Source organism: Phascolarctos cinereus, unplaced genomic scaffold (genome assembly GCF_003287225.1).
Source record: "Phascolarctos cinereus isolate Bilbo 61053 unplaced genomic scaffold, phaCin_HiC Scaffold_3;HRSCAF=262, whole genome shotgun sequence".
Taxonomy (NCBI): Eukaryota; Metazoa; Chordata; class Mammalia; order Diprotodontia; family Phascolarctidae; genus Phascolarctos; species Phascolarctos cinereus.
Window position 1 is genome coordinate 54,033,945 of NW_027555736.1, and position 26,014 is coordinate 54,059,958.

Below are 26,014 nucleotides of genomic sequence, written 5' to 3' on the forward strand. Positions count from 1 at the left end.
GCCTATTTTAAGTCAGCTGTTATTATTATTATCCTTGGGTAAGCAGGGGAGGAGAGGGCAAAGGAAGAAATCCGAAGCTCTGGAGCACGCCCAAGACAAGTATATATTCTAACCCTAAAAAATTGCCCAGAGTTTCAGTTCAGGGAGCGGTTGCCCTGGGAGAGTCTCGGGGTGAGGCAGGCGTAGAATCTGTGAGATCAAACCGTGGTCTAGGGTGGAACTTGGATGATTTGAGTGGCAGGGACATTTAAAAAAAAATTCTGGACCCCATTCCTCTTCTTTGGGCCATGGAGTGACAGACAGGTGGGGAGTTGTCACAAGCTCTAGGTACCACCTAGGTGGTTCACAGGCATCTAGGCAGGTTCTGTGAACTGTTAAATGCTTTCAGGCCAGTTCATTTCAGATTAGGGTATGGAAACATGCCCATGAATGTTAAGCAAATACCGCTTAGACATCTGCCAACCCTCTTTTCTTTTTGCTTTATAGTGAGGCAATTGGGTTAAGTGACTTGCCCAGGGTCACACAGCTAGTAAGTGTGGAGGCTGGATTTGAACTCTGGTCCTCCTGACTCCAAGGCCAGAGCTCTATCCACTGCACCACATAGCTGCTCCCCAGGCCTCTTTTCTAAAATCATAAACTCTAATTCCTGATTCAGAAATTTACTAGTAAACACTAGTGTGACCATCCCCCCAAGTCACTTAAACTTTGTGACTCAGTCTCTTCATCTGCAAAATGGGTACTATAGTTGCCCCAACCTCCCAGAGATCAAACTAATTTAAATGTGTGCTTTACCCAAGTTAAGAGGGCCAAGTTAAAGCTGGCCATTGTTATTATCATCATTATTATTATTGGCCACAAACACGTAAGCTTGTGTAAAAGCTATTATGTAAATAGCCCTGCAGTCAGACAAAGGAACACTAGGCTCATACGGCCCCGGAGGCTTGTTTCGAATCCAGATCTCCAGGGCATACGTCACGGTCTTCCCACCACGTGACCGTAGGGAGGGGGGCTGGGCTCCGCGGGCCGAAGGTAGGGAAGTGCAAGGGTAGGGGAGCCCCGCCCCGCCACTGGCTCTCCCTGGGTGAGACCTGCCCTACGTGCTCACAGAATTAAGGGTGGGAGGGGCGGGAGGCGGGCCTCGGCGCACGTAAACCCCCCTCGGCCCCGCCCTTCCCCTCCCCCCGGGCGCGCTCCGGCCCCGCCCCGCCCCAAGCGCCGCGGCCCCCCGCCGTTCCCCGCCCCCTCTGCGCCCGGGCTGCCCTCGCTGCTGCCTGATCGCCGTCCCCGCGCCCTCCGGGTATTTGGGACGCCGACGCAGAGGCGGCCTTCGCCGAGCGGGAGTGGCGGGTTTTCGGGCCGCGGGAGGGAAGTCTTCCGGCGGTCGGAGCAGTCGGAGGGCGGCCGCGGTTAGGAGCCGGCGCGGGAGACAGCCGCGGGGGGCCGCGGCGGGGTCCTGGCGGGCGGAACTGCGGTGTCTCCTTCACTTCGCCCTCCAGCCGCTACAGCTACCCCCCGGGCCCGAGTGCGGCGATCGGCCCGAGCAGCGAGCGGAACGCCGGCGGCCCCAACCCGACCTCCAGGTATGGCTGCCCCGCCCCGGGCCCGCCCGGGCCCAGCCCGGAGTCACCGCAGCCTACGGCCCCCGGGCCGCGCCGGGCCCGGGCGGGGCCCCTCCAAGATGGCCGCGCCGGCTGGGGGGCGTGAGCGGCCTGAGGCGCCCCGGGCCGCGGCCACACGCCCACTCTTCCCGGCCCCGCCCCGCTCCCCCGGGTCGCGCTGACACTGCTTCTCGCGTTCTTCCCCGCAGGTCAGCCCTCTCCTCGCCCTCGCCATGTCGTACCTGGACGAGTATCAGCGTCAGTGTAAGTGGGGCTGGGCCGGGGGCTGGGCGGGCTCCGCGGGGCGGCGTGGGGCCGGCCGGGGGCCTGTTCCTGGCAGAGTCCGGGACGAGGGCACGGCCGGAAGCGCTTTGGAGCAGGCGAGCCCGGGGCTTCTTAATTCGGAGTCGCCGAACGCGGCCGTGCCTCCTTACCCTGGGTATTAACCCTCGAGGGGGGCCCCAGGCCGACACCCCGGTCTCCGGGGGTGCAGGAGGCACCGGTGGACCCGGAAGCGGCCCCCTTCCTAGCGCCGCCAGCGGGGTCTGGGGTCTGCGAAGGGGCGAGGGGGGAGAGGGATGGATGCCTGCGGAGGGAGGGCAGACCAAGGCCCCGGCTCTGTCACGTGTCGGGTAATGCTGCTTAGGGGAAAACGGAAGGCTCGTGGGGAAAACCTGTGGGGTTTGTTTTTTAAGTTAAACTTGCATGAGTTAGTGAAGAGATGCATAGGCTTGTGATACACGAGGAATTTTTCTGTAAGAAACTGAAAGTCCACCTTGTGAGAGAACAAGGTCATGCAGTGTCGGAGGAAGGGCGTGGAAACTGCTTTGTGGAATGAATGAATGAATGAATGAATGAATGAATGGGCAGGTCTTAAGTGCTTAGATTTCCTGCCGGAGGGTCGGCTGTAGTGAATTTAGTCATCACCATTAACTCTTCAAAGTGAAACTGAGTTGATCTTCTCTAAATATCGATGTTTAAAGTCACCTGAATAGTCATTGTCTGTCTTTTCTATCTGCCATCTATTTCCCTTCTTCCCTCAACCTTGTTTGAGCTAAGCCAGGTAAGGGAGTTGGATAAACCTCCTATTTAAGATTTACTCTTTATTATTTTGTTGAAACCATGCAGAGTTTTGTGGTGCTTTTAACTCACTGTGTAGCAGTGCACCTGGAAGTAGAAAAATAACAGTAAATATATACTAAATATAGGAACTTGCACATCCATAATAACTTCTGAGGAATTTTCAACGTTTTTGGTAGTTACCTTAAACCCCTGTATTTTGAAATAAGGTATGGTTTGAGAACAATGAGCAGCCCCCAGGTTCAGTCGAATTAGTATTTTAAAACTTGAACAATATTTATTTGGGCGGAAAAACCTGAAGAACTAAATTTGCAATGGAATATATGAATGGTTGTTTTTTTTTTCCAAGAGCCAGTACCAAGTTAACCATCACTTAGGTTTACTGCTTCTGTATATTCTATGTGCAGGAATTGGATGGAAGAAAGAAAAGAACTAATACTATTTGTTTTTTTTTTTCTACCAGCAATGTGTATTCCTCCGTCGTATGCTGATCTTGGCAAAGCTGCCAAAGACATTTTCAACAAAGGATTTGGTAAGAACTTAATTTAAAACATAAAGTGATGAATCCCTATATACTTATATTTTTTTTAAAAAAGTGAACTATATAATGATCTAAAGAATTTTCACAAATTATCCTATTTTCTTATCTCTACTATGAAGTATCCATTAATAACAACCTTCCTGCTACCCTGTCAGATTAAAAAAAACCCCAACCAATATGTGTGCTATTCTCTTTTACCTTCAAGTCCAGATATTTAATTTTTTTTTCTCCAAATATACAACTTGCCAAATAAACCATGTTGAGCTCTATCCTGAAATTTTTCCTTCTCTTTTAGGCCAGGTCTGATTTTATAGATCAAACTTTTTAGAATTGTGGACTCTTAACCACTCTTGACTTTAGGAAAGTTAGTAATGAAGGCTTCTTACAGTAAAGTAAATTTTTCTTTGAAAATTCATGACTCCTCTGGTCAGTTAGACACTCTAGAATTAGGCAAAATTCTACATTTAGAATGGATGTCTGTACTGTAAATAAACTATAATCTACCTCAAGGTTAAAATTGAGTTAAATGGTTGTTTTCTGTATGTAAGAAAGCGCTTTTGTGCCAATGCTATAGAAAAACATTAGTCTTGTCATAAAAATGTTAGTTTAATACTTCAAGTAGATATATTTGGTGTGAGTGCTTTTGTCACAAATTACAACCCCTTCATGCCTTCCTAGATAGACAGTATGTGAATGGCTGAGGCCAGAAGAGTTATTACCCAGGTGGTTAATCTGATGATGACCCCTCTCTACCGTTTGGCTTGCTGGTCCTTATTGGACAAATACTGTAGTCAATTCCAAGCCTTTCCAGCTTGGTAGCGCATGTTAGAGCTTGCATTTTGCTGACAAAGCCTTGGAGACCCTAGGGTCACTGACATACTACAATGAGCCATCAGACACAATAGGATTTTTGAGCAGGTATTTATCAATTCCACCAGTCCAGTGCAGTTATAGCAAAAGTTAACTGAAATGTTATATATTGCCAGCAAACATTTGAATACCTATGGAATATGCATGAATTCTTTGTTTTTAACCATTGACTTTGCTGGGTAGGTGATTCATGATTTAATAAGTAAATCTATTCTTGTACTTATTTTATACAACCTAGAATATTTTTATGATTCTTTTTTTCAAACTTATTGTTAAGGTTTTGGGTTGGTGAAACTGGATGTGAAAACAAAATCCTGCAGTGGAGTGGTAAGTGTTTATTACATATCTAATTGTTGATATATGTTTATATCATATAGCAACCCTAAAATGATTTATCTGAATCTTTTTCCTGCCAAAGCAGAGGCAGAAATGTTTTCTTTGCTTGATTTCTCTTGAGATTGGATATGATTTCTAATTTGCGGAGTTGGACTTTTGCCATTTCCCGTCCATATATCTAAAGCTCTCCATTACTTTTAAAATTATGTTACTCCAATTAAGATTGCTAACTCCTCCAGGTTAGACATTGTGTTATAAACTACTTTTGTTGTCTCCCTTCCCCCTTCCCCACTCCTGTGTTGGGCAAATAGATGCTTAATAAGTACTTGTTAATTTGAGTAGGCTATTTTTTGATACACATGTGGAAAAGCCCTGTTTTGGCTCTAGTCTGTGGGGAAGATTTAATATCCAAATGAATTTACAGAAATATACGTTTTGGTGGGTTAGAGATCTAGTTTAATTTATGTTTTTTTAAAATTTTTATGTTTTTAGGTAGTTAGTATTAAGTGACTTGCCCAGGGTCACACAGCTAGTAAGTGTCAAGTGTCTGGTCAGAGACCGGATTTGAACTCAGGTCCTCCTGGCTTCAGGGCCAATGCTCTATCCACTGCCCACCTAGCTGCCCCAATTCATGCTTTTTTTAAAGAAACATTTTGGCTAATAGAATAAGGGCTTTTAATCTGCAGAACTATTTAAGAAGGGAAATCTGAGCATTTAGTTTTGAAGGTGGTTTTCCTCACTTCAAGAAATTAAGCTTTTGGTCAGTATTGCTTGTGGCAAAATTTATTTGTTAGATTGGTATGTTGGTGACCGGTCAAAGACCTTTCAGGGCTTTGGTTTTCTTGTCTGTGAAGAGAGGAGGTTGGACTTGATGATTCCTAAGGTTCCTTCTAATTTTAATGCCTATGAATAGGTATTTGTATGGATATGTGCAATATTTCCTGGTTGAATGAGTTCCTGTCAGTGGATAATTAGCCCTTTGGAAATAATTATCACCTATACTGATTATTCTTCAGTTTCAGATTTGTTCTGAAATTTTTTTCTTGGACTGAACAATATCAATAGCTAGTTCCTGCTTTCTGTCTAATTTGTAACAAATTTAATGTTCTTTAATCGCAAGAGTCCAAGGACCATCCTGGGCATATGAGGTTTTGTGTGAGCTATGTGGTCAGTTAAGCACAATGCTGATAATCTTGGTATGAATAACCAAGAATTGGGAGTACAGGATGTGCAACTATAATTTTGGTTTTCCAAAGGTAGAAAGTGATTGTTTTGCACTAGAGGTTTTTGAGTTTTATTTTGCTGCGTGATGATGAGCAGTTTAGTGTAGTGGACAGTATACTAGGTTTGGAGTCACAGGACCTGGGTTGAAATTCTTGCTTTCCTATGTGATATTGAAAAAATAATTTAACCTCCCAGGGCCTCCCTTCCCGTTGTCTTGCCTCCTACTGCATTACAGGGCTTTTTTTCTATGGAAAGTGTCCTCAGATTGGCAGCCCCACAAGTTAGGATAAATTTCAAGTCAGCTGAAAAATGTTAACTTCAAATTCATGTTACTTAAAACAAACCAGTTAGCATTTATTAAATATCTATTGTATGTTTGCCAAAATAAACACGATATTTTAGAGGAAGTGAAAAGAAACAGAAAACAGCCTCTACCCTTAAGCTAGTAGCAGAAATAAGGAGTACAAATATGAAGCTATAAAAAACCAATTTATTTTGATAGGATGGAAAGAACACTGCACTCAAAGACCTGGGTTTATGTGAATCTTGACTGACGTTTGGTTCTTTGACTTTTGATCTCATTAAGTTAAGGCTTACTTGTTTGTAAAATGGAGGCAGTAGTACCTTATATAGAGTTTTGAGGAAAGCAATTTGAGGAAAGTAAAACTTGAAAGTCCTACACAAATGAGTTATTGTTGGGATCCTGTGCTGTAGTGAGTAAAGAAAGACAAGTGCCCTAGGCAAAGAAAATCTCATTGAGGGGTGGAATTAGCTCATCATTGCTGGATGGATGGCTTCTCTGAGGAAGTATGGGACTTGGAGCTTGAAGGAAGTATTTACTCTAGATTATTTTACTGTATTTTTTGTTTCAATATGGATGAGTCACTAGCTAGCTGCCTTTTTTCTCTCTGGGTTACCTGACCAACAAAAATGTGCTGTGGAAGGAAGCTGGATTGGATTGTGAGAAGGGAAGCTTGTCAGTGTTTCTTGGATCCCTATGGCTTTTTGTTCAGGGTCTTTAAGGTGCACTGATGAACTGACTTGGTGAATGAGATTGCTGTGGGAATTAAGAGAATCTAAGACTCTCCATTCATATACTGTCTCAAATTTGAATTTGCACTGTAAGTATTATCTTAGGGTAAGAGGGAGTGTGATGATACCTGTTCATTTTTTAAGTGCCATGAACTTCTGGTCTGAAAAATGGGATAAATTTAAATTCATACCCACAGTTAAAATCAGTGATGTCACACTCACACAGAAAGGAGGGCCACTAATTAGTGTGGAAATATCCCTTCGCTTGCATATTGACTTGATTATAAAATGTAGCATAACCTATGTTTTACTGTATCTTATTTATTTTGTTAAATATTTCCCAGTTACATTTAAATCTGGTTTGGGCCAGGTTAGGGAGTGTTGTGGGCTGCAATAGGGCCAGTTTTTGATCCCTCTTGTTTAAAATCAGTATAAGGAGGCAGAGATAGGTAGAGTATGATGTGTAGTGGACAGAGTGCTAAATTTAAGAAGGCCTTGGTCAGGTCCCCTACCTCTGCCAGTAGCTCTGTGACCATAGACAAGTCACATAACTTCTGAGCCTCAGTTTCCTCATCTGTAAAAATGAAAAGGATTGGACTAGATAGGTTCTAAGATCCCTCCCTGCTCTAGATCTGTGATCCTGTGAAGTAATATAGCCTAAGGATTATGTGCTTAAAAACATGCCCAGGACTCTCCATCAACAATTCAGCAAAGAATTAGCAAGTCTCTACTGTGTGCAAGGCAGAGGCAGCTGGGTGTCAGTAGAGTACTAAGTTTGGAATCAGAGATGCCCAGATGTGGATCTTTCCTTACCAGCCTGGAGACCCTGAGGAAATTGCCTCAGGCAACTCCCCAGGACTTTTCTACTTAGTTGCCTGTTGGTAGCTTGAGTTACCTCTTGTAGTAGTAAAAGCACAGATCTTTGCGTATTCTGGAATGTGTAAAACATTGGCTGAAAGGAGGTAATATTTGTAAAGCCCTGACTGGCTCACAGGAGTAGACCCTCAATAAATGGAACAACAATCCCTGTCATGAAGCTGATTACATTTTCAATATGCTTTCATTTGACCTAGCAGTCATTCCAAAAGACCTCCTGTCTTTTTTACCTGTCACTGTCAAAGTCCTACCTGCCTTAACTTCCTCACCACCTTGCAGTCTGACCTCTGACCCCACCACTACACCGAAACTGTTCTCAAAGGTTGTTAGCCATTTCAACTGCTAAATCACATGACCTTTTCTCAGTGCCGTTTTCTTGGTTTTTCTCCATCTGTTGACTACTTATTCCTAGATATCATTTCCTACCTTGGTTTCTGTGACATACCACTCCTGTCTGGCTGCTGCATCTCATTTTCTGCTAGATCATCCTTCTCCCTGGATGAGTGGTTCCCCAAGACTCTGTTTTGAGGTGTTGTGTCTTAATCCTTCTCTTGGGGATCTTGTCTACTGCCACAAATTCAATTATCATTCGTTCAGATAACTCCCAAATCCAAAAATCTTGGCCTAATCTCTCTTTGCAGCTCCATTTCTCATTTATACATTTCCCAAACAGAATTTAACCTCTTTCCCTCAAAATTAAAACCTCACACCTCCAGACATTGCTATTTGGCTATTTAAAAAACTTAATCTGAACTAAAATGATTATTTCCATATATAAACAGAAAAAGGTTTATTAAAATTTTGAGTTTCTATTAAGTACAGTTTTCACTTTAAGTATATCACCATGAAAGCTTAAAACTGAACTAAGATTTTTTGGGACACTCTAAAATGAATTCAACATGTAGTTTTCAAAGCTGCTCTGATTGTCGATATCATGCTTCACTGATGCTCCGTTCCTTTCCTCACTCTTTTCCCTCCCTCCCTTCCTGCCTATCTCCTGACTCCTCCATTCATTTGGGGGGGAAAATAACAGCAAAACTTTTATAGCATAGACACCTATCAAAGAAAACATTCCTATGTTGACTGTGTCCGAAAATATTTCACTCTGTACCTTGAATTTATCACCTCTGTCAGGAGGACTAGCATTATTCATCATCAGGCCTCTGGAATTGTGGTTGATTTTATGATGATCAGAGTTCATACAGAGTGACTCTTTGTTGAGGGCTGTCTTCCTTCCAGTTACTTAGGTTTGTTACTTCACCTCATCCCTCTATCCAATCTGTTTACAACTTGATTCATCAATTTAGAGTCTAAAAGGATCTCGGCCATCCTCTAGTCCTATTCCTCAATTTATTGGTGAGACCCAGAGCAATTCATATAGAAGATTACACCAGAAATAAGTAGTATTGTCAGGATCGAATTTTGAGTTCTTGGATTCCTAGTCTAGAACCCTTTCCACTATTACTGGGCTGCTCCCCTCAGTCCTCTTGTCTGCACTCACATGTCTACCACCCTGCCATCAGGACCTCATTACTTTGTTCCTCCACTGCGGTATTAGCTTCCTAACAATTCTTTTCTTTTGGTCTCTTTCCTTTGCACACAACTACCACAATAATGTTTCTAAGACACCAAATACTCTGTCCATATCAGTTATCCACTCTGAAAACATTCAACAGCTTTCCATTGCCTCCAGGATAATAGACAACATCCTTAGTCTGTCCCTATCCTACCTTTCCCACCATTTTTCACATTACTTCTCCTTATATACACTCCATTCTATCCAGAGACCACTAGTGTTCCCTAAACTCAGCATTCCAGGTCCCAGTTCTGTGCATTTGCAAAAGCTTTCTTCCCTTTTTTTTTTTTGCTTTTTGGTGAGGCAATTGGGGTTAAGTGACTTGCCCAGGGTCACACAGCTAGTGTCAAATGTCTGAGGCTGGATTTGAACTCAAGTCCTCCTGACTCCAAGGCTGGATCTCTTATCCACTGCACCACCTAGTTGCCCCACCCTTTTGCATTTTTGAGACAGCCAGGTTGTACAATGGATAGAATGCTGGAAATGGGTTCAGGAAGACCTGAGTTCTAATCCAGACTCAGACACAAAGCTGTGTGACTCAGGGCAAGTCACTTACTCTCTGCTTGCCTCAGTTTCCTCATCTTTAGAACTGGGGACAATAAAACCACCTAATTCTCAAGATTGTTGGGATAAAATGAGATAATATTTGTAAAGTACTTTTGCAAACCTTCAGGTGTTGTAGAAATGCTTCCTATTGCTTTTATTAGCTAATATTTTGTCTCAGAATCCTTATATTCCTTAGAGACCCAGTTCCACTGTGAGGGCTTCCCTTCTGGGATTATTTCATTCATTGTTTTTGTTTCTCACAGTGCCTAGCAGAGTGCCATAATAGGTACTTAATAAATACTTGTTAATTGATTATCCCTTCCAGTTGCTGTGTTCTTTTTGTACTCAGAATCTTTTATTTACTTCTGTATATATTGTCTCAGTGGAACATAAGTTTCTTGAAGACAGAGAAAGTTTCCTTTCAGTCTCTGTATGCCCAGAACCTAATGATGCTTTTGTCACATTTTGTTGTTCAGTCATGTCTCTTTGTGTCCCCATGGGCTTATCCATGGAGTTTTCTTGGCAAAGGTTGGAGTGGTGCCGTTTCCTTCTAGTGTGTCCTCATTTTTGGAGGAACTGAAGCAAATAGGACTTTCCCAGGTGGACTCAAACAGTGAACGTTTCAGTCACAGAAAGGGGTTGTTGGTAGCCCCACATTCCCTACTTCTGGCCCATCATGTGGTTCCCCACACCTCTACCTCTGTAACCCCATGTTGTCATCAGCCCCATGCTACCTACTCTCTTCTGTGCTTCCCTAAAATCTATAAAAGGGGGAGTCACTGGCTAGAAAATGAGGCAGCCATTGATCCCTTTATTAATAGGTTTAGGACCCTCTTATAAAACTTAACTTGCTCAGAGAAAGGTGCCTTGGTTTAATTTCACTTGTGACAATGCCTGAGATGTTGTAGAAGTACAATCAACACACAAGATTTGAAAATGAAGAGAAAAGAGAAAGATCAAAATGAGGACTCTCTTGTATCCACCTGTGTCCTGCAGTGGTAATAGAATTCCTTGAGGCAAGAGTAGAACAGTGATTAGCAACAGAACTGAATTTCTAAACTTGACCCTTTACAAGCCAGCTGAATTCTGAACTGAGTTCAGAAACAGCAACCATGACTTAAACAATTGTAGGACAAAATCAGCTAATTGTAAATAGGATCAATAAAAAATGATACATAATCAGTTTAATCTTCTCAGTATCTGTCTCCTCCTCTCCATTCACAGTCACTGCACTGGTTCATGGCTTCATCCCTTCAGTCCTAAACTCCTGGGAGTAGTCTCCTAAGCATTTATCTGACCTGTTTCTCTTCTCTGCCAATCTGTTTTCCACAGTTGCTAAAGTAATTTCCAAAAGGCAGAGGTTGTAGAAGTGTAGTAGCTGACATTTGTATAGCATCTTAAAACTTACAAAGTGCTTTCTGGGCTTTATTATCACTTCCATTTTACAGATGAGGAAATTGAGGATTAGAGAGATTAAGTGACTTGCATTTAGCCACACAGTTAGAAATGTCAGAAGGGGAATTTGAACCCATTTGTTTTCTCCAGGTCCGGTGCTCATGTTCACTATATATCATGCTGATCTTGTGTATCACTCCCTTATTCAAAATAATCTGCGATACCCTGTTGTCTCTAAGATAAAATACAAATGCCTCAGCTTGGCATTTTTCTTTCTTTTTTTTTAAAAGATATTTTGTTGATTCTGTTTTCGTATCAATATTCATTTCCAAATATTTCCTTCTTTTTTCCCTACCTGGGAGATTGTCCCTTATAATAAAGATTAAAAATGAAAGAAAAGGAGTAAAAGCATTTCAGCAAAACCAGCCAATACAGTGACCACATCTGACAGTATTTGCTGTATTCTCTATCTCTAGTGTCTGTCCCACTTCTGCATTAACTCTTCTGCCTGCCATTTAAGGCCTTCCATAGCCGACTCCAGTCGACCTTTTCATTCTTACTTGACAGTGCACCACTTCACAGACTTTGTGTTATCACATAGACTGTACTACTGTTTTATACCTCCCTCTGTCCATTATCACAGGCCTATTCCCCATTCCTGGAAGGTACTCTTTGAGCCTCTCAGAATCTTCTTCCGTCAAGTTTCATCTCAGGAGGTTCATCTTCCATGTAAGGAGAAAGTGTTCTCTCCTCATTTCCTAGACTCAGTTTTTTCCATTGTGCCTGTCATTCCTTACACCTACTAATATTTTAATGTATTTTTTTTCTTGTGTACCTCTCACCCACCTGCTGTAGAATTTCAGTTCCTCAAGGACAGTGACAGGGTAAGAAATCATAACATTTTGCACGGCTTCTTAACAGAGTAGGCACTTAAATGTGCTTGTCAGTTGATTGAAGTAGTATTCATTTTAGTGACTGTCCAAACTAAAGACTGAGGAATGTGAATATGATAATATAAGTAGGAATTTTCTCGGGTGCTATTTTAAATTATCTATACCATTGCTCCCATCCATTAATATGAAATAAATTATCTTTTTAATCGTGATGTAAAAACCAGTTGGAAAGGTTTGTTTTTCATTGTACTGAAGTACTTCATTGAATCTGTAATCTGACTAGTGTGCATTTCGTCTGTATATCTCGTTCTTATGATTATCGTCCAATCCTTTCATAGATCCCTGTAGTAGGAGACTGCTTAGGGGTCTCTTAACGTTCAAGCTGCTCATCTTTTATCTTTCACTTGCTACAGGACCACAGCCAGTCTTGATTTCAGGACCATATATCTCTTTTGATATCTTTTATGCCATTTCTTGTGCATAATTTGTTGTTGATAATACGGTGCTATTTGTTGGTGCTCATTATGAGTCTTTCCATTATTCTTTGTGTGACCTGTAATTAGAAAGACTGCAGCATTATAAGATTATATTATAGCTACATGGTATCATTGGAAAAATTGGTTTTAAAACGTGAGTTTTTTATTATAGGGAGAAGCGTGGGTTTTTTAATTGTACCTACAAGTGAACAAATGCCTTTATTATTAGTGGGTGTTTAAAACAATATAGAGAAGTCTTGAGTCCCTATTTTGAATATGAGAAGGTGATAGAATAACTGAATGGCAAAGAAGATAGACTTTAAACTCCTAAATATCATTTAGTCCAACACCCTCACTTTACACGTGATAACACGGAGTCCAAGGAAGGAATATCTTCATCTAGAAATAATTTTGATAGCAAGAAAATAATATATATTATTTCCTATGTTGAATTATTTAATGATTACTGACAAAATCGTTGGTGAAGCTCAGAAAAGGATTTGGATTCCATATTATAGTAATAGTATTTGAGGATTATTAATTTTTCATAGCAGAAATGTTCTGTTATCAGTAGCACTCAGTTATACTTCTCTGTGTATCTGTATCTCCATATACTTTTTTTTTTGCAAGGCAGTCAGGGTTAAGTGACTTGCCCGGGGTCACACAGCTAGTGGCCAGACTGAGCCACCTAGCTGCCCTCCATATACTTATATTTGAAGATAGCTATAAACGTATTTATATGTATCTCTTGATGTATAGGTATAATATGTATACATACTGCTACATGTTAAAAACAAAAAGGGGAGATGCTTAGATTTCTTTCTCCTTTACAATTAATGTTTATGTTATAACATGTAGTTAGTTAACTGGTTAGAAGTTCTAGAAATAATTGGCAGCCAGTTACTTGAAAGTTAATCTGGGGGCAGCTAGGTGGCACAGTGGATAGAGCTCTAGCCTTGGAGTCAGGAAGATCTGTATTCAAATTTGGCCTCAGACACTTGACGTTTACTAGCTGTGTGACCCTGGGCAAGTCACTTAACCCTGATTGCCTCACCATAAAAGGAAAGAAAAAAAAAAAGGAAAGTTTATCTGGCAGTTCTTTGTGCCCTTAAAATATGGTTTAGCAAATTAATACAAGGTATAAAAAAAAAAAAGGAGGTAATGCTCAAGCTGTTAGGGTAAAAAGGTGAGAAGACAAAGTACACTACCATTTAGGTTTTTATTTTTAATTAAGCAGCTTACTCCTAGGTATGGCAAGTTCATGAAAAGAATTTACTGTCTTAATAGGAATTCTCATCATCGGGTTCATCTAATACAGACACTGGTAAAGTTAGTGGGACTTTGGAGACCAAATATAAATGGTGTGAGTATGGTCTGACTTTCACAGAAAAATGGAACACTGATAACACTCTGGGAACCGAAATCGCAATTGAAGATCAGGTAACAGACAATTTACATCTTTTTAGTGTGTCTAAGTTATGTTTATTCTTTATTTGCAAAACCACATGAATCTGAGTTAGTTCCTTTTCTCCCTTCAAAATAGATTTGTCAAGGTTTGAAGCTGACATTTGATACTACCTTCTCACCAAACACAGGGTAACTATGTGTGTTTTCTTGTTTTTTGAATTAAAAATAGTATGTTAAAAATGCACTTTAAATTCATGATAAATTGCTCATCTGCCAAAGTGGAAAACCATTGTTCTTCTCCTTAAGTTACAACTACTTAGTATCATTGGCCTGAATCAAAGTTTGTGCCTGATTTTTGATACGGTGCTAATTTTGTATATGCTTACAAGAAGCTTTTTTGATTCTCTTGTTACCTCTACTTAAAAAAAATCCTTCCCAATAGTGAGAAGTCTCATTATTATTATTAGAAACCTTACTTTGTGAGCTCTTTGAAGTCAGGGATCATCTTTTGTCCTTCTTTGTATCTTCAGCTCTAACCCTGTTCTTGTAACACAATCGGCAATTAATAAATGTTTGTTGGTTGACTTGACCTAACCCCCTAGCAGTAGGGGTCCTCTTTTGCTCTGCTTCGATTCACTTCACTGAGCTTGATTATAATACGGGTATTCAGCTTATCTTCTCATCGATCAGTTACATTTCAAGTAGTTAAAACTTTAAATAATTTTTTGTCCTTTTTTCATGTTTCTAATAATGTTGTTTGCATATGTGAGAGTTTACAGTGGAATAAATTTTGGATCTGTTCTTTTTCCAGAAAGAAAAGCGGAAAAATAAAGTCTGCTTATAAACGGGAGTGTATAAACCTTGGCTGTGACATTGACTTTGATTTTGCTGGACCTGCGATTCATGGGTCAGCCGTTTTTGGTTATGAAGGCTGGCTTGCTGGCTACCAGATGACCTTCGATAGTGCGAAGTCAAAGTTAACAAGGAATAACTTTGCAGTGGGCTACAGGACTGGAGACTTCCAACTGCACACTAATGTGTAAGTATTTCCTTAGGGTGTTTTATTCACACATCTTCACTCTTCATTCATTCAAGGCAGTTGGAGTTAAGTGGCTTGCCCAGGGTCACACAGCTAGTAAGTGTTATGTGTCTGAGGCTGGATTTGAACTCAGGTCCTCCAGAATCCAGGGCTGGTGCTCTATCCACTGCGCCACCTAGCTGCCCCTATTCACACATCTTTAAAAAGAGTGGTGTGGCATAGCAGACAGAGCCGAGAGCTTGCATTAAGTCCCAGGTCTGAGCACACACAGCTGCGACCCATGGTAAGTCACTTAACCTCTGAGTGCTGGAGGTAACCTCATAATCTTTAAGTTGCAGAGGAGGTGATGACTCACATTGGGAGAGGGTGTTTCCTCACTTGGAAGTCCCGTATTCAATGAAATCACACCAATCCAATATTTGTCCCTATCCTTAAAAAAAATAAAAAATAAAACTTTTCTAGTCACACAGAGTACTCACTTTTTCATCATTTGCTATTTGTACAAATCTCCATAAAGTGAGGTGGCTCTTCTGGTTGGGTTTAACATATAAAGAAGGCAGGACAAAAAAATCTAAATTCAGATTCAGTGCTGAAAGAAGAAATGCTCTTTTCATCTTAAGCTTTGGCTTCCCAGGAGTGGCTAATTCTGCCACCCTGCTACATTTCACTTGACTGAAATCTCATTGTGTTTTCCATTTGTGATAGGAAAATGCAGACCAGTGATAAGACATTTGTAAGAAAGTTTGCTGTCATTTTCTGGTATGTCTTAAGGATATGACAGAGAGAACTTTTCCTACTTTGTTGTACCTAATAAGACTGCCACCCACTTCTGGTTCTTGTGGCCACAAACCATAGTGCCAGAGAGAGCATTGGGAAAGAGCAGTTGCTTTTGGGCGAAAACTGAAACCCTTCAGGAGCATAGCAGTGTTTTCATCATTAATGCTGATGCTTCAAAGGAAAGGGCTTATGAGAAAATGCAAATTTGGGAAGTGAATTACCTGGTTAAGAAGTTGAGTTTCTGAGAACAGAATTTAGACTTCTGAGTTTCAGCTTAAAATATATGAAAAATGTGGTCTTAGCTAGAGACAGAATGCACCTAGCAAGGACAGGCAAAATGAATTGCCCTGGAGTCATACAAATCTAATGAAGCTCTTTTTTGAGGCAATCAGGGTTAAGTGATGACTTGCTCAGTCACACAGCTAAAAAGTGCCTGACACTGTCTAATGAAGCTTTTAAGCTGAAAGGAGACAAAAAATCTTCTTGCCTATCTCCACCCAGCTAAATGCCAGAGGAGATAGAACGGAGCTTTAGAGGTGGCCTTTGCAGGAGAGATTGGGAGGGGGCAGTGTCAAGAAAAGAATTCTCAAGATACCAGATGAAAGCTTCTAATGAGGAAAAAGAGACTGCAAGGATGTCATTCACCAAGTTAGGTTTTTAAAAGATGCCCAGAAGACAGAAGCAAGGGTAGGGAACAGGATGAATCTAAAAATGACATGGCCTGTGAGGTTGGTGTCATAGGCACTAAGTAAAGGACAAAACTATTTGAGGCTGATGAGAAGAGCTCAAGATAACAAAAAGTAATTCTCAACTTTATTTTAGCTGTGTTGAGAGAACGAGGATCAAAGCAGGGACAGAATTAGGGCTCCATGAGTAATGGGAAAATTATCGTCGATAATGGAGAGAAGGAAGAACTACTCAACCCTTTGTTTCCATTTTCTCTTCCAAAGAGAATCTGATGGCTAAATGGGGCATTGAAACTTGAGCCAAAGACATAGTGTGATGGTAAGGAGCATCTAGGTGATTTGGGTAGATTTAGGTCCCTAGGCTCAGGTGCTCAGTCTCTCTCTTCTTAGTACTTCTCACAATACTCAAAGAACTGGTAGATGTGATACTGATCATTCGTTGTCAGTGATTTTGTAAAGATTGTGATGTGAGCTTCCTCAGAGGTTTTCACGTAAAACGTGGGTGAGCGTTTGCTTAGTTATAAAGGGGATTCTTTCAGATACGAGTTGGAGTGGATGGCGACCTCCGAGGTTCCTTCCAACTCTGAGATTTGATGGTAGATGTTTTTCAGTTAGCTTGACAAAACTTTTGCACCAGAAATAGAAATTTATTTTCTACTCAAACATAACATTTTTAATAAATGCTTTTAAATTGTTTATTAAAGCACTAGTATGCATTTTAACTCTTTTGCTTTATTGTTAAATAGCCTTATGTAAAAATTTTCTTGGTTGTGTATTTAATAGTCAAATATATCCAGAGAGCACAGTCTTATACTTAAAAATGGTTGTAGCATTTGTCTCAGATGCACTTAAAACTGATGTCTGTTCTTTGGACTGGGGCAGTGGCAGTGAGTAGTGTCTTATCTTCAAAATGTTAAATAATGTGAAAATCATTTTGCAGCAACGATGGAACAGAATTTGGAGGTTCAATTTATCAGAAAGTGTGTGATGATCTCGATACTTCTGTAAACCTAGCTTGGACATCAGGCACCAACTGCACTCGTTTTGGCATCGCAGCTAAATATCAGCTGGATTCCACTGCTTCAATTTCTGTAAGTAATATTATGGGGCAGGTTTAAATGTGGGATTTTTTTTTGGGGGGGGAGCTTAGAATTCTCAGTTAGACTGAGTTTTTCTTGAGGTAATAATGCAAAGTGTTTGTTTTTAATTACAGCATAAGGAGCCCTCAAGTTAGAAACTAGTTGTGTTCCAAAAGTTCACTTGAAATTCAGAATTTATTTTTCCTTAGAGACAGTATTACTTTTCCTGACTAACCTTTTTATAATGTAGCTAAAGTAATACTAGTATTATTGTAATAATACAATAATATTCATTGATGTTATTTATTATAATACTAGAAGTAGCTGTGAGCCTTGGGGAGGGATGGGTGTGTGTGTGTGTGTGTGTGTGTGTGTGTGTGTGTGTGTGTGTGTGTGTGTGTGTGTGTGTGTGTGTGTATGTCTCTCTGTCTCTGTCTCTCTGTCTCTCTCTGTGTTTCAGTGGCTGAACAGCTCCAACAATAAACAGGTGCCTTTCATTAGCTGGAATTCACCAGGGAATGATTGCTCTAGGAGTGAAATAGTTCATGTCATCTGAATGAATTGTTTCTAATAGTAAAATTGCCCAATGACAGTGAATGGTAGTAATTTATCAAGTTTTAGCTGATCTTATTTCAGACTTACTCTGCTCTAATAACACAAGAGACAGGAGACCTAAGACTTCAGGAAAAAGAAATTAATAATTTTCTAGAGTGAATAGTGTGTGTGTTTTTAGTTCATAGGGTAATTGAACTATGTCTTACTATTTCTCTAAATAGTAAATATTATTTCCCATTATATTCTCCATTACACAGCAGTAGAAACCTTAGAACTTGATTAAGATAAGGTAGTCAAATGCTGTTGTCCTCCTGTGTCACCACGACATGTCAAAATTAACATGAAAGACAGTTCCCATTTTGATACCTAGCCTGGACAAATCCAAGTATATGGTATAACTTATGCCCTGTGGGGTGACTCCTGAGGTTCATGGTGGTCTCTTTAGCTTTGTTCTTTTTGTTTTCTTTATGAAGATTTAAAATTTTTTTTTCTAGTTTAAAACTTAGGCCTATTCCATGGTTCCCACGGTACTGATTTTGCTGAATGATTATCTGATCTAAATGAGAAGATTTTTAAAAAAAATACTGGTGTAGTAAAATTTTACCTCATAAAGAAAGCTAGACTTTTTTAGATGGATGTGCTTATACAGGGTTCAATTTTTGTATTTAGTCTTCTAGTGGGACTTGGCTGTTGGAAGGGGAGGGCTCAGTTTCTAATGTTCTTTCTAGTTTTTAAGATTGTACAGTTGAGCAGAAAAATCAAACCCGTTTGTGGTAGACTTCTCTTCTGGGGCACACTTGTGAACAGGTAGATAGAACAGCTGTTCTGTGCGATGTGTGAATACAAACTGAGTGATGTCAGGTGAACTAAGCACTTGCAAGTCCAGCCTGCTTTTCATCTGAATCAGTGAGAACCGATTTTTTGTTAAGTTTGGCTTAGCACCCAAACCTGTTTGGGGATGTTGTGAAATGACTAAAAAGAAGGGATATTTTTCCATTTCTAATTTCTCACAGCTGCTTTTTTTTTCTAGGCAAAAGTCAACAATTCTAGTTTAATTGGTGTGGGTTATACTCAGACTCTGAGGCCTGGTAAGTTTTCTTATTTGATAAACTTTGGTAACAAGTTTACAAATCCTGTTTTCTGACTATTTTAGGATTCTTAGCAGCATACTGTTCTGATATCTTTGTACATTAACCATGTTGATGCATTTTTTACCAACTTTAATCTAAATTACCATAATATTTGTAAATTTTTCTTCTCATAAATGTTTAAAAACAGCATAGTACCTACTCTGCCTTATTTTGTGGAGATAATTCTGCTCTGGTGGTTAGTGTAAACCTTCACAGTTTCTCGTAAGCTGGAAAGTCTTTGAATATGGACCTAGTGTTGGAACCGAGTACAGAGAGACTCTTTGCCATGTTAGCTGTTGTACAGTGTATTTTTTGGCTACAGCAACTCTTTATAGGTTGTCTAGAAGGTGCCTTTAGTTTCTTAACTGGTTTCACATTTGCTGTGGTCTCACACCCTTTTTCTTTTCTTTTTTTTTTTTTTTTGCAGTCTTAACCCTGTAATTAGCCAGTTTAGCTGCACACTGTCATTCTTTCAAATCCCTTACTCCTTGTCCTGTTAGCACTCTTGCTTTGCCGAGTCCTAACCCTGGGTTATCCCTGTGTACCTAATTACCTTGCTGCTTGGTCGTTGATGCTGGAGGAAATATCCAGATGGATCCAGTCACAATTTACCTAATCTCAATTTTGCTCTTATTACCACCAAATAATCTTTTTATTCTTCCCTAATTTGTTCCATCTTGTACCCCATGTAGCTGCTTTTCCAAACCTCTTTCTGCAAGCCTCCTTTGCTATTTCCCTCCCTCTCAGCAGAACACTTTGCCTTTTACTTTGCTGAGAAAATGGAGGCTATCCATGATGAGTTTCCTCTTCATCCATCATTCTTAACATCACTGAAATCTTTTAAGAGGTGACTCTCCTCATTCTCTCCTGAAGTTTACCCCTTTAATCTCAACATACTGACTCATTTTGCTGCCTACAGACATTTTTAGAGGGTCCCCCAGGTGTTTAAAAAGGCCTTGTTTGACCTTGCTGTACTTTCAGCTTTTCATCTTGTATTTTTCCTTTCAGCCAAAAGTTCAAGAAAAAGCTAACTTACCTTAACTTCCCCTCACTTTTCAACACCTTGCAGACTGGTGTATAACCTCTCCTGTTGACACGTATGATCTCAACAGTTGGTGTATAACTGAAGCTGTTGTCAAGGATTAAGTAATAGCTTTGATGTAAAATCTGATGACTTCTTCCCAATCCTTATCTTTCTTGACTTCTTTGTAGCCTTTGGTACTGTTCAGTTCTCTTCCTCAGTTTCTGTAACACTGCTCTCTCCTGGTTTCATTACTGCTTCTCAGTTTCTTTTGCCTGATCGTTATTATCCACGTCCTACCACGTATGGTTATCCTTCAAGGCTCTATCTCATCACTTTCAATGGGCTTCTTCATCACGTCCATGTAGATGATACTCCATATGGCTATCATGTCTAGAGGGAATTTGGTGAGGCCCAGATATCTGTCCTGATGTCCCATGGGCATCTCAAATTTAGTGTGTCCAAAACAACTCCTTATTTTTCTCCTGAACACCTCTCCTCCCTTTCCTAACTTGCCTATTTCTGTTACCCAGGTTTGAAACTTTAAAGTTGTTCTAAACATGTTCTTCCTCAGTTCCCCCTCTGATAACCATTCATTTGCTAAGGATTGTGTATCTGTCACCCACTGGATCTCTCAAATCCATCCCCTTCTGTCCATTCCCATGGCCACCATCCTAATTTAGGTTCTTGTCACTTCTTGCGAGGGTGATTTTAATAGCATCTTCATTAGGTTTCTGTCTAGTAGTCTCTCCTCTCTTTGATCCATTCTCCTTTTTTTTTTTAAAGGCAATTGGGGTGTTAAGTGACTTGCCCCGGGTCACACAGCTAGTAAGTGGCAAGTGTTTGGTCTGAGGCTGGATTTGAACTCCTGACTTTAGGGCTGGTGCTGTATCCACTGAGCCACCTAGCTGCCCCTCTCTGGTCCATTCTCTACATGGTACCAAAACAGTTTTCCTAAAGTATGAGTCTTGGGCATGGCATTTCAGGCCCTTCACAGTTTTTTTACTCTAGCCCACTCTTCCAGGCTTATTCCGCACAGTCTTATGTTCTTGCCAAACTGTTGTGCTTGCTGTTCCCTGAACTTGGCATCCCAGCTACTGCCTCCCTGTCCTTGGAGACACCTGCCTCTTAGATGATCCCTTGATTACTGGAGGGCTCCTCAGCTTTGTACCGTGAGAAAGAAGCCAGCTTGGATCTCTGGGTTTTCTTAGTGCTCTTTCCTTCCTGAAACCATTGTGCATACACACCTCCTTCTGTGTTTTATTCCTTTCCTGCCTTCCCCTAGTAGAATCTATGCTCCTTAAGGACAGGGCCCAGTTTTTGTTAAATCCAGCAGAGATCATACACTTAAATCTCTCTTGGATGGTAGAAGGAATGCCTGCCCTCACTGATGAAATCCAGTGCTCCAAATCGCCCTCTGGTGGCTTACGTTTGTATTCATTGCATTTAGAAAGTCTGTCTTGGCTGAATGAGAACTAAGAGAAAGAAGCTGAAGAGGGATAACCGGAGGAAGGAAATGGTGTCGGAAGTGTCATGTCTTTGTTCATGTCCTTGCAGGTGTGAAGCTTACGTTGTCTGCCCTGGTGGATGGGAAGAGCATCAATGCTGGAGGTCACAAGCTTGGGCTTGCCTTGGAATTGGAGGCTTAGTACAGTCGAAGAAACCTGTGGGGAAGGGATAGCTAGCAGAAGATTTGGCCTTAAAATATATTTCCAGTGTGACCAGCAGGCTTTTTTTTTTTCCTAAGAGGGATGATCTAAACAAGGGATGATCCAAACAAGAGCTGTATTTTAAATATTTAGACAGTTACTTGTTGGTCTCTAGTTAAATTGGTTATCTATCTAGTTACCAATGCTGCAGTAGTGCAGTCACCTATACATTATTTAAATGTATTTAACTGTTAAATGGCGCTACCCACCAATAATGAAATAGACCTTTATGAAAACTGTGCAATTGTGCGCATGTTTGTTTTTATGTTCCTTTTAACAAATTTGATAATACCATTGGATGAGATGGATCAGTGGATATTGAGACGAGGTACAAAAATTTTGTTAATTTACCATCATTAGAAATACTTTTGGCATTTCAGAACAATACAAATTATGAATAAAACAAATATGCATAATTGTGCCTCCAAATATTTGCAGAGTTAAAGCTTTGATAACTAGAGTCAGATGAGTCAATTTGCAAGCTTTCCCTTTGGTCTCCTTGTTGTCTAGGTTATAATTTATTTTTCCACAAGCTCTCAACTCATATCTGTGCCACAAGTCCTCTTTGCCCTTAGAGTAATCCCATAAATTTTTTTTAAGAATAAAATAATATGAGGATATATGGTTTTCAACTTTTTGGTTTTAAGTTTTTGCAAATTTTAAAGTGTATTATTGCTGGGATCTGAAGAAGGGGTGGAAAATAAGAGCAAACAACAGAGAAGGAAAGTTGAAGAAGTGGTCCTGAGTATCTAGCTCAGAAGAGTTGTATTGCACCTTACCTATACAGGATTGACTGTAAGGTATTGTCATTACAGGTATTTCCAAAGATGTACTAGGTGATTGAAAAGAGGGGTGGTTTGAACAGATAGGATGATTAGTAGTAACGTAGAGAAGATTTGAGCACAGTTTGATGGTAAGCATTGAATTTGGAGTCAGGACGTCGGGTCTACTGTGTGACCTTGACAAGGTCACTAGGTCTCAAGCATTAGAGTAAGTAACCACTGAGGCTGCCTCCCAAGTCTTATGATGCTTTATGTCACAGAGATTCCCAAACTTACTTGGTCCCCTTTGAAAAAATAATTACTCAGCACCCCTCTGGGTTTAGGTTAACTCTCAATTTTATTCAACGCCCCCCAGTTGCACCCGAGGCTACCACTGCCCCCCTGGGTTAGTCCAGCACCCCGCAGGGGGCGATATTGTCCACTTTGGGAACTTCTGCTTATGATAAGGCATCAGGATAGACTCGAATTCTGGGATGTGTGGATAAGGAGCAACCTAACTTGGGTATTTGAACCAAGCCTGGCAAGTTTCTACACTGAAGATTATTTACAGACAATGAGTGGGATGGATATATTGTTTTGGGTAGGGGTGCTCTCTATGGAGTAGTTGAGGCTCCTCACATTAGTGGGTGATCAGGCAGAAGAGGATGTGATAGAAGTCTGATAGTGCTCTTTTACTCTCTTGAAGAGAAGGAAGATGATGCTTTCTAAATCTTACTTTTCCACTTAAAGTGTAGAAAATCATAAAGGGCCTAGGGTTAAAATGTCTTTTTTTTTTTTTGGCTAGGCAGTGGGGTTAAGTGACTTGCCCAGGGTCACGCAGCTAGTAAGTGTAATGTGTCTGAGGCTGGATTTGAATTCTGGTCCTCCTTAATCCAGGGCTGGTCTTCTTTCCATTGTGCCACCTCGTTGCCCCTAAAATATCTTGTTCATGAACTCCCATAGTACAAGAACTTAAACACCTTGAAGCCTTAAGAAGTCATCAGAGGGGCAGCTAGGTGGCACAGTGGATAGAGCACTGCCCCTGGATTCAGGGGCACCTGAGTTCAAATCCAGCCTCAGACAGATAACAATTAACTAGCTGTGTGACTCTGGGCAAGTCACTTAACCCCATCGCCTAGCCAAAAAAAAAAAAAGTCATTGGAGGACAAATAAAAGATGTCCTGTTTACAGATAAGCATTAATCCAATAGGTGGAATGTGGGGAAAATAGAAAATGGTTTGATCTGTTAAGAGAGATCAAAGATAACACTGGTCTTTGTTATATTATTTCTCTTTTTCTTCTGCACCATCAGTTTTGGCATTTGTGAAGAAATTCAGCTTCGCTCCAGTAATAGCATTGGTCTGAAAAGAGTGGCCATTTCCAATACAGCATGTAAGGAACATTTCACAAAATACTGGCATCAACCATGAGGGGGAAGCTTTTTGCAGTGATTTAGGTGAAATAGACTAGGCCAGGGGGTGGTGAATCTGTGGCCCCCTAGGTCCTCAAGTGTGGCCCTTTGAATCCAGACTTCACACAAGTCCCCCTAATAAAAGGATTTATTCTATAAAACTTGGACTCAGTCAAAAGGCCACACCCAAGGACCCAGAAAGCCACATGTGGCCTTGATGCCGCAGGTTCTCCAACCCTGAACTAGGCTTTAAAAAATGATAGAAACCGATTGGAAGTGTCAGCAAGCCAGACAGGAAATGAGGCCAGTAGCTTTACCCTGCATGTTGAATCCAGGCAAGAGCCAAGTCCAGCAATATGGGGACGAATGCTCTAAGTGAAAAAAACCACCAGAAAGCTTTGACATATGGGCTTGTACAGGCTTGGGTAGGCATACAGCTTAGTCTCTAAATATATTTAGAGCAGTTGCAAACTTTTTGGTCTTAAAACTCAAAACTTAATGAGGCCACCCCAGCCCCGACTTGAACTTTTTGTTCTTTCTATTGATATTTACCATATTAAAAATTAAAATTGGGGGCAGCTATGTGATGCAGTGGATAGAGCACCGGCCTTGGATTCCTTAGTTCAAATTCAGCCTCAGACACGTAACACTAGTTGTGTGACCCTGGGCAAGTCACTTAACCCCTATTGCCCAGCGAAGGGCAACAAAAAAAATTAAAATGTCAACATTATGAAAGTGGTTTTGATCTTATGCACCCCAGATCCCTGGACCTTTTGAGAACCGCTGATATTTAGAATTTACACAATTAGGCAGACGCAAGTGAAAGTAAAGCAGTACACTATAAGCACTGCTGAAACGAAATCCCGTGTAATCTTTGCACACATATGTGCATATGTGAACACAGTGTTAAGTAGGGTAGACACTATAATAAGGAGGGTTCATTTTTACCTACCACCTGTAGAAAACCAGTAAGGGGTTTCTAAATAGAACTGCTGTCACATTTCCTTCCTGTGCAGTCAGCAAGCATTCACCATCTACTGTGTGCCAGGCACCTTGCTGATTACTGTGGAAGGCTAGAATAACTTCTCTGGGAGTTCAAGTGTTGACAAAATCCCATCCCTTAAGGGCTGTAAAGTCAACTGTCAGCGTGGAGGCAAGTCTACCTGTTTGTAAGGGGTTTTAGAGGTGATCTAATCCCAATCTCCTAGTTTTACACATTAGAAAATGAGCTTGGAGCTGTGAAGGGACTTGTCCGAGGTCACATAAGTAGTTAAGGCATAGCTCAGGTCAAATGCAAATTCCACATCAAGATGTCTAATGCCATCTAAGGATGAAGTATCTACACCCTGAAGATGTATGCAAATAAGCATGTCAATATTTAGGGATATTCTAGTTCCAAGGTGAGGGGCTTAAAACTATTTTTAGTTTTGAAGAAGGGTCTTAATTTTGGCTGTTTAATGCCAATCCTTCAGAAATAGTTCTAGGTAAAATGTGCCACCTTTGTGGAACTGGTTAACAACACTACAGGTATTTATGCCCCTCTTTTTTGGGGGGGAGGGGCAACTGGTGGTACAGTGGTACGTACGGCACTAAGCCTGGAGTCAGGAAGGTCTGGGAGTTCAACTCCAGCCTTGGACACTTACTGTGTGACCCTGGGCAGGTCACTTAACCACTTAAATCTCGGTTCCTCATCTATAAAATGGGGACGCACTGGAGAATGAAATGGCAAAGCCCTCCAGTATCTTTGCCAAGAAAACCCCATGCATGAGTCCATGGGGTCATGCAGATCATGGGCTCAGATACAATCGAACAAGTTTGAGCTTGGGGCTCCAAACTGCTCCAAACCAGGGGTGGGGAACCTGCAGTCTCAAGGCCACATGTGGCCTTCTAGGTCCTCAACTGTGGCCCTTATTTGGATTCAAAGGGCCACATTCGAGGACCCAGAGGGCTACATGTGGCCTCAAGGCTGGAGCTTGCTCACTCCTGCTCCAAACCT

The 26,014-nt window shown here is 41.0% G+C and overlaps 1 protein-coding gene across 1 annotated transcript; it reads left to right on the forward strand.

Moving 5' to 3' along the window:
- Positions 1-1,298: 1,298 nt before the first annotated feature.
- On the forward strand, positions 1,299-22,478 carry VDAC2 (voltage dependent anion channel 2). The gene is made up of 10 exons (XM_021006143.2): positions 1,299-1,580; positions 1,808-1,862; positions 3,142-3,210; positions 4,367-4,416; positions 13,731-13,883; positions 13,987-14,039; positions 14,662-14,889; positions 17,293-17,443; positions 19,017-19,074; positions 21,695-22,478. Exons 2-10 carry the CDS (start codon positions 1,832-1,834, stop codon positions 21,784-21,786), a joined length of 885 nt encoding a protein of 294 aa, XP_020861802.1. The 5' UTR covers positions 1,299-1,580; positions 1,808-1,831; the 3' UTR covers positions 21,787-22,478.
- The last annotated feature ends 3,536 nt before the right edge of the window (positions 22,479-26,014 follow it).

Coding starts and splice junctions, on each gene's coding strand:
- VDAC2 (XM_021006143.2), top strand. CDS start 1,832: ATGTCGTACCTGGACGAGTATCAGCGTCAGT. Junction 3,211..4,366: donor CATTTTCAACAAAGGATTTG/GTAAGAACTTAA, acceptor CTTATTGTTAAG/GTTTTGGGTTGGTGAAACTG. Junction 4,417..13,730: donor CAAAATCCTGCAGTGGAGTG/GTAAGTGTTTAT, acceptor CTGTCTTAATAG/GAATTCTCATCATCGGGTTC.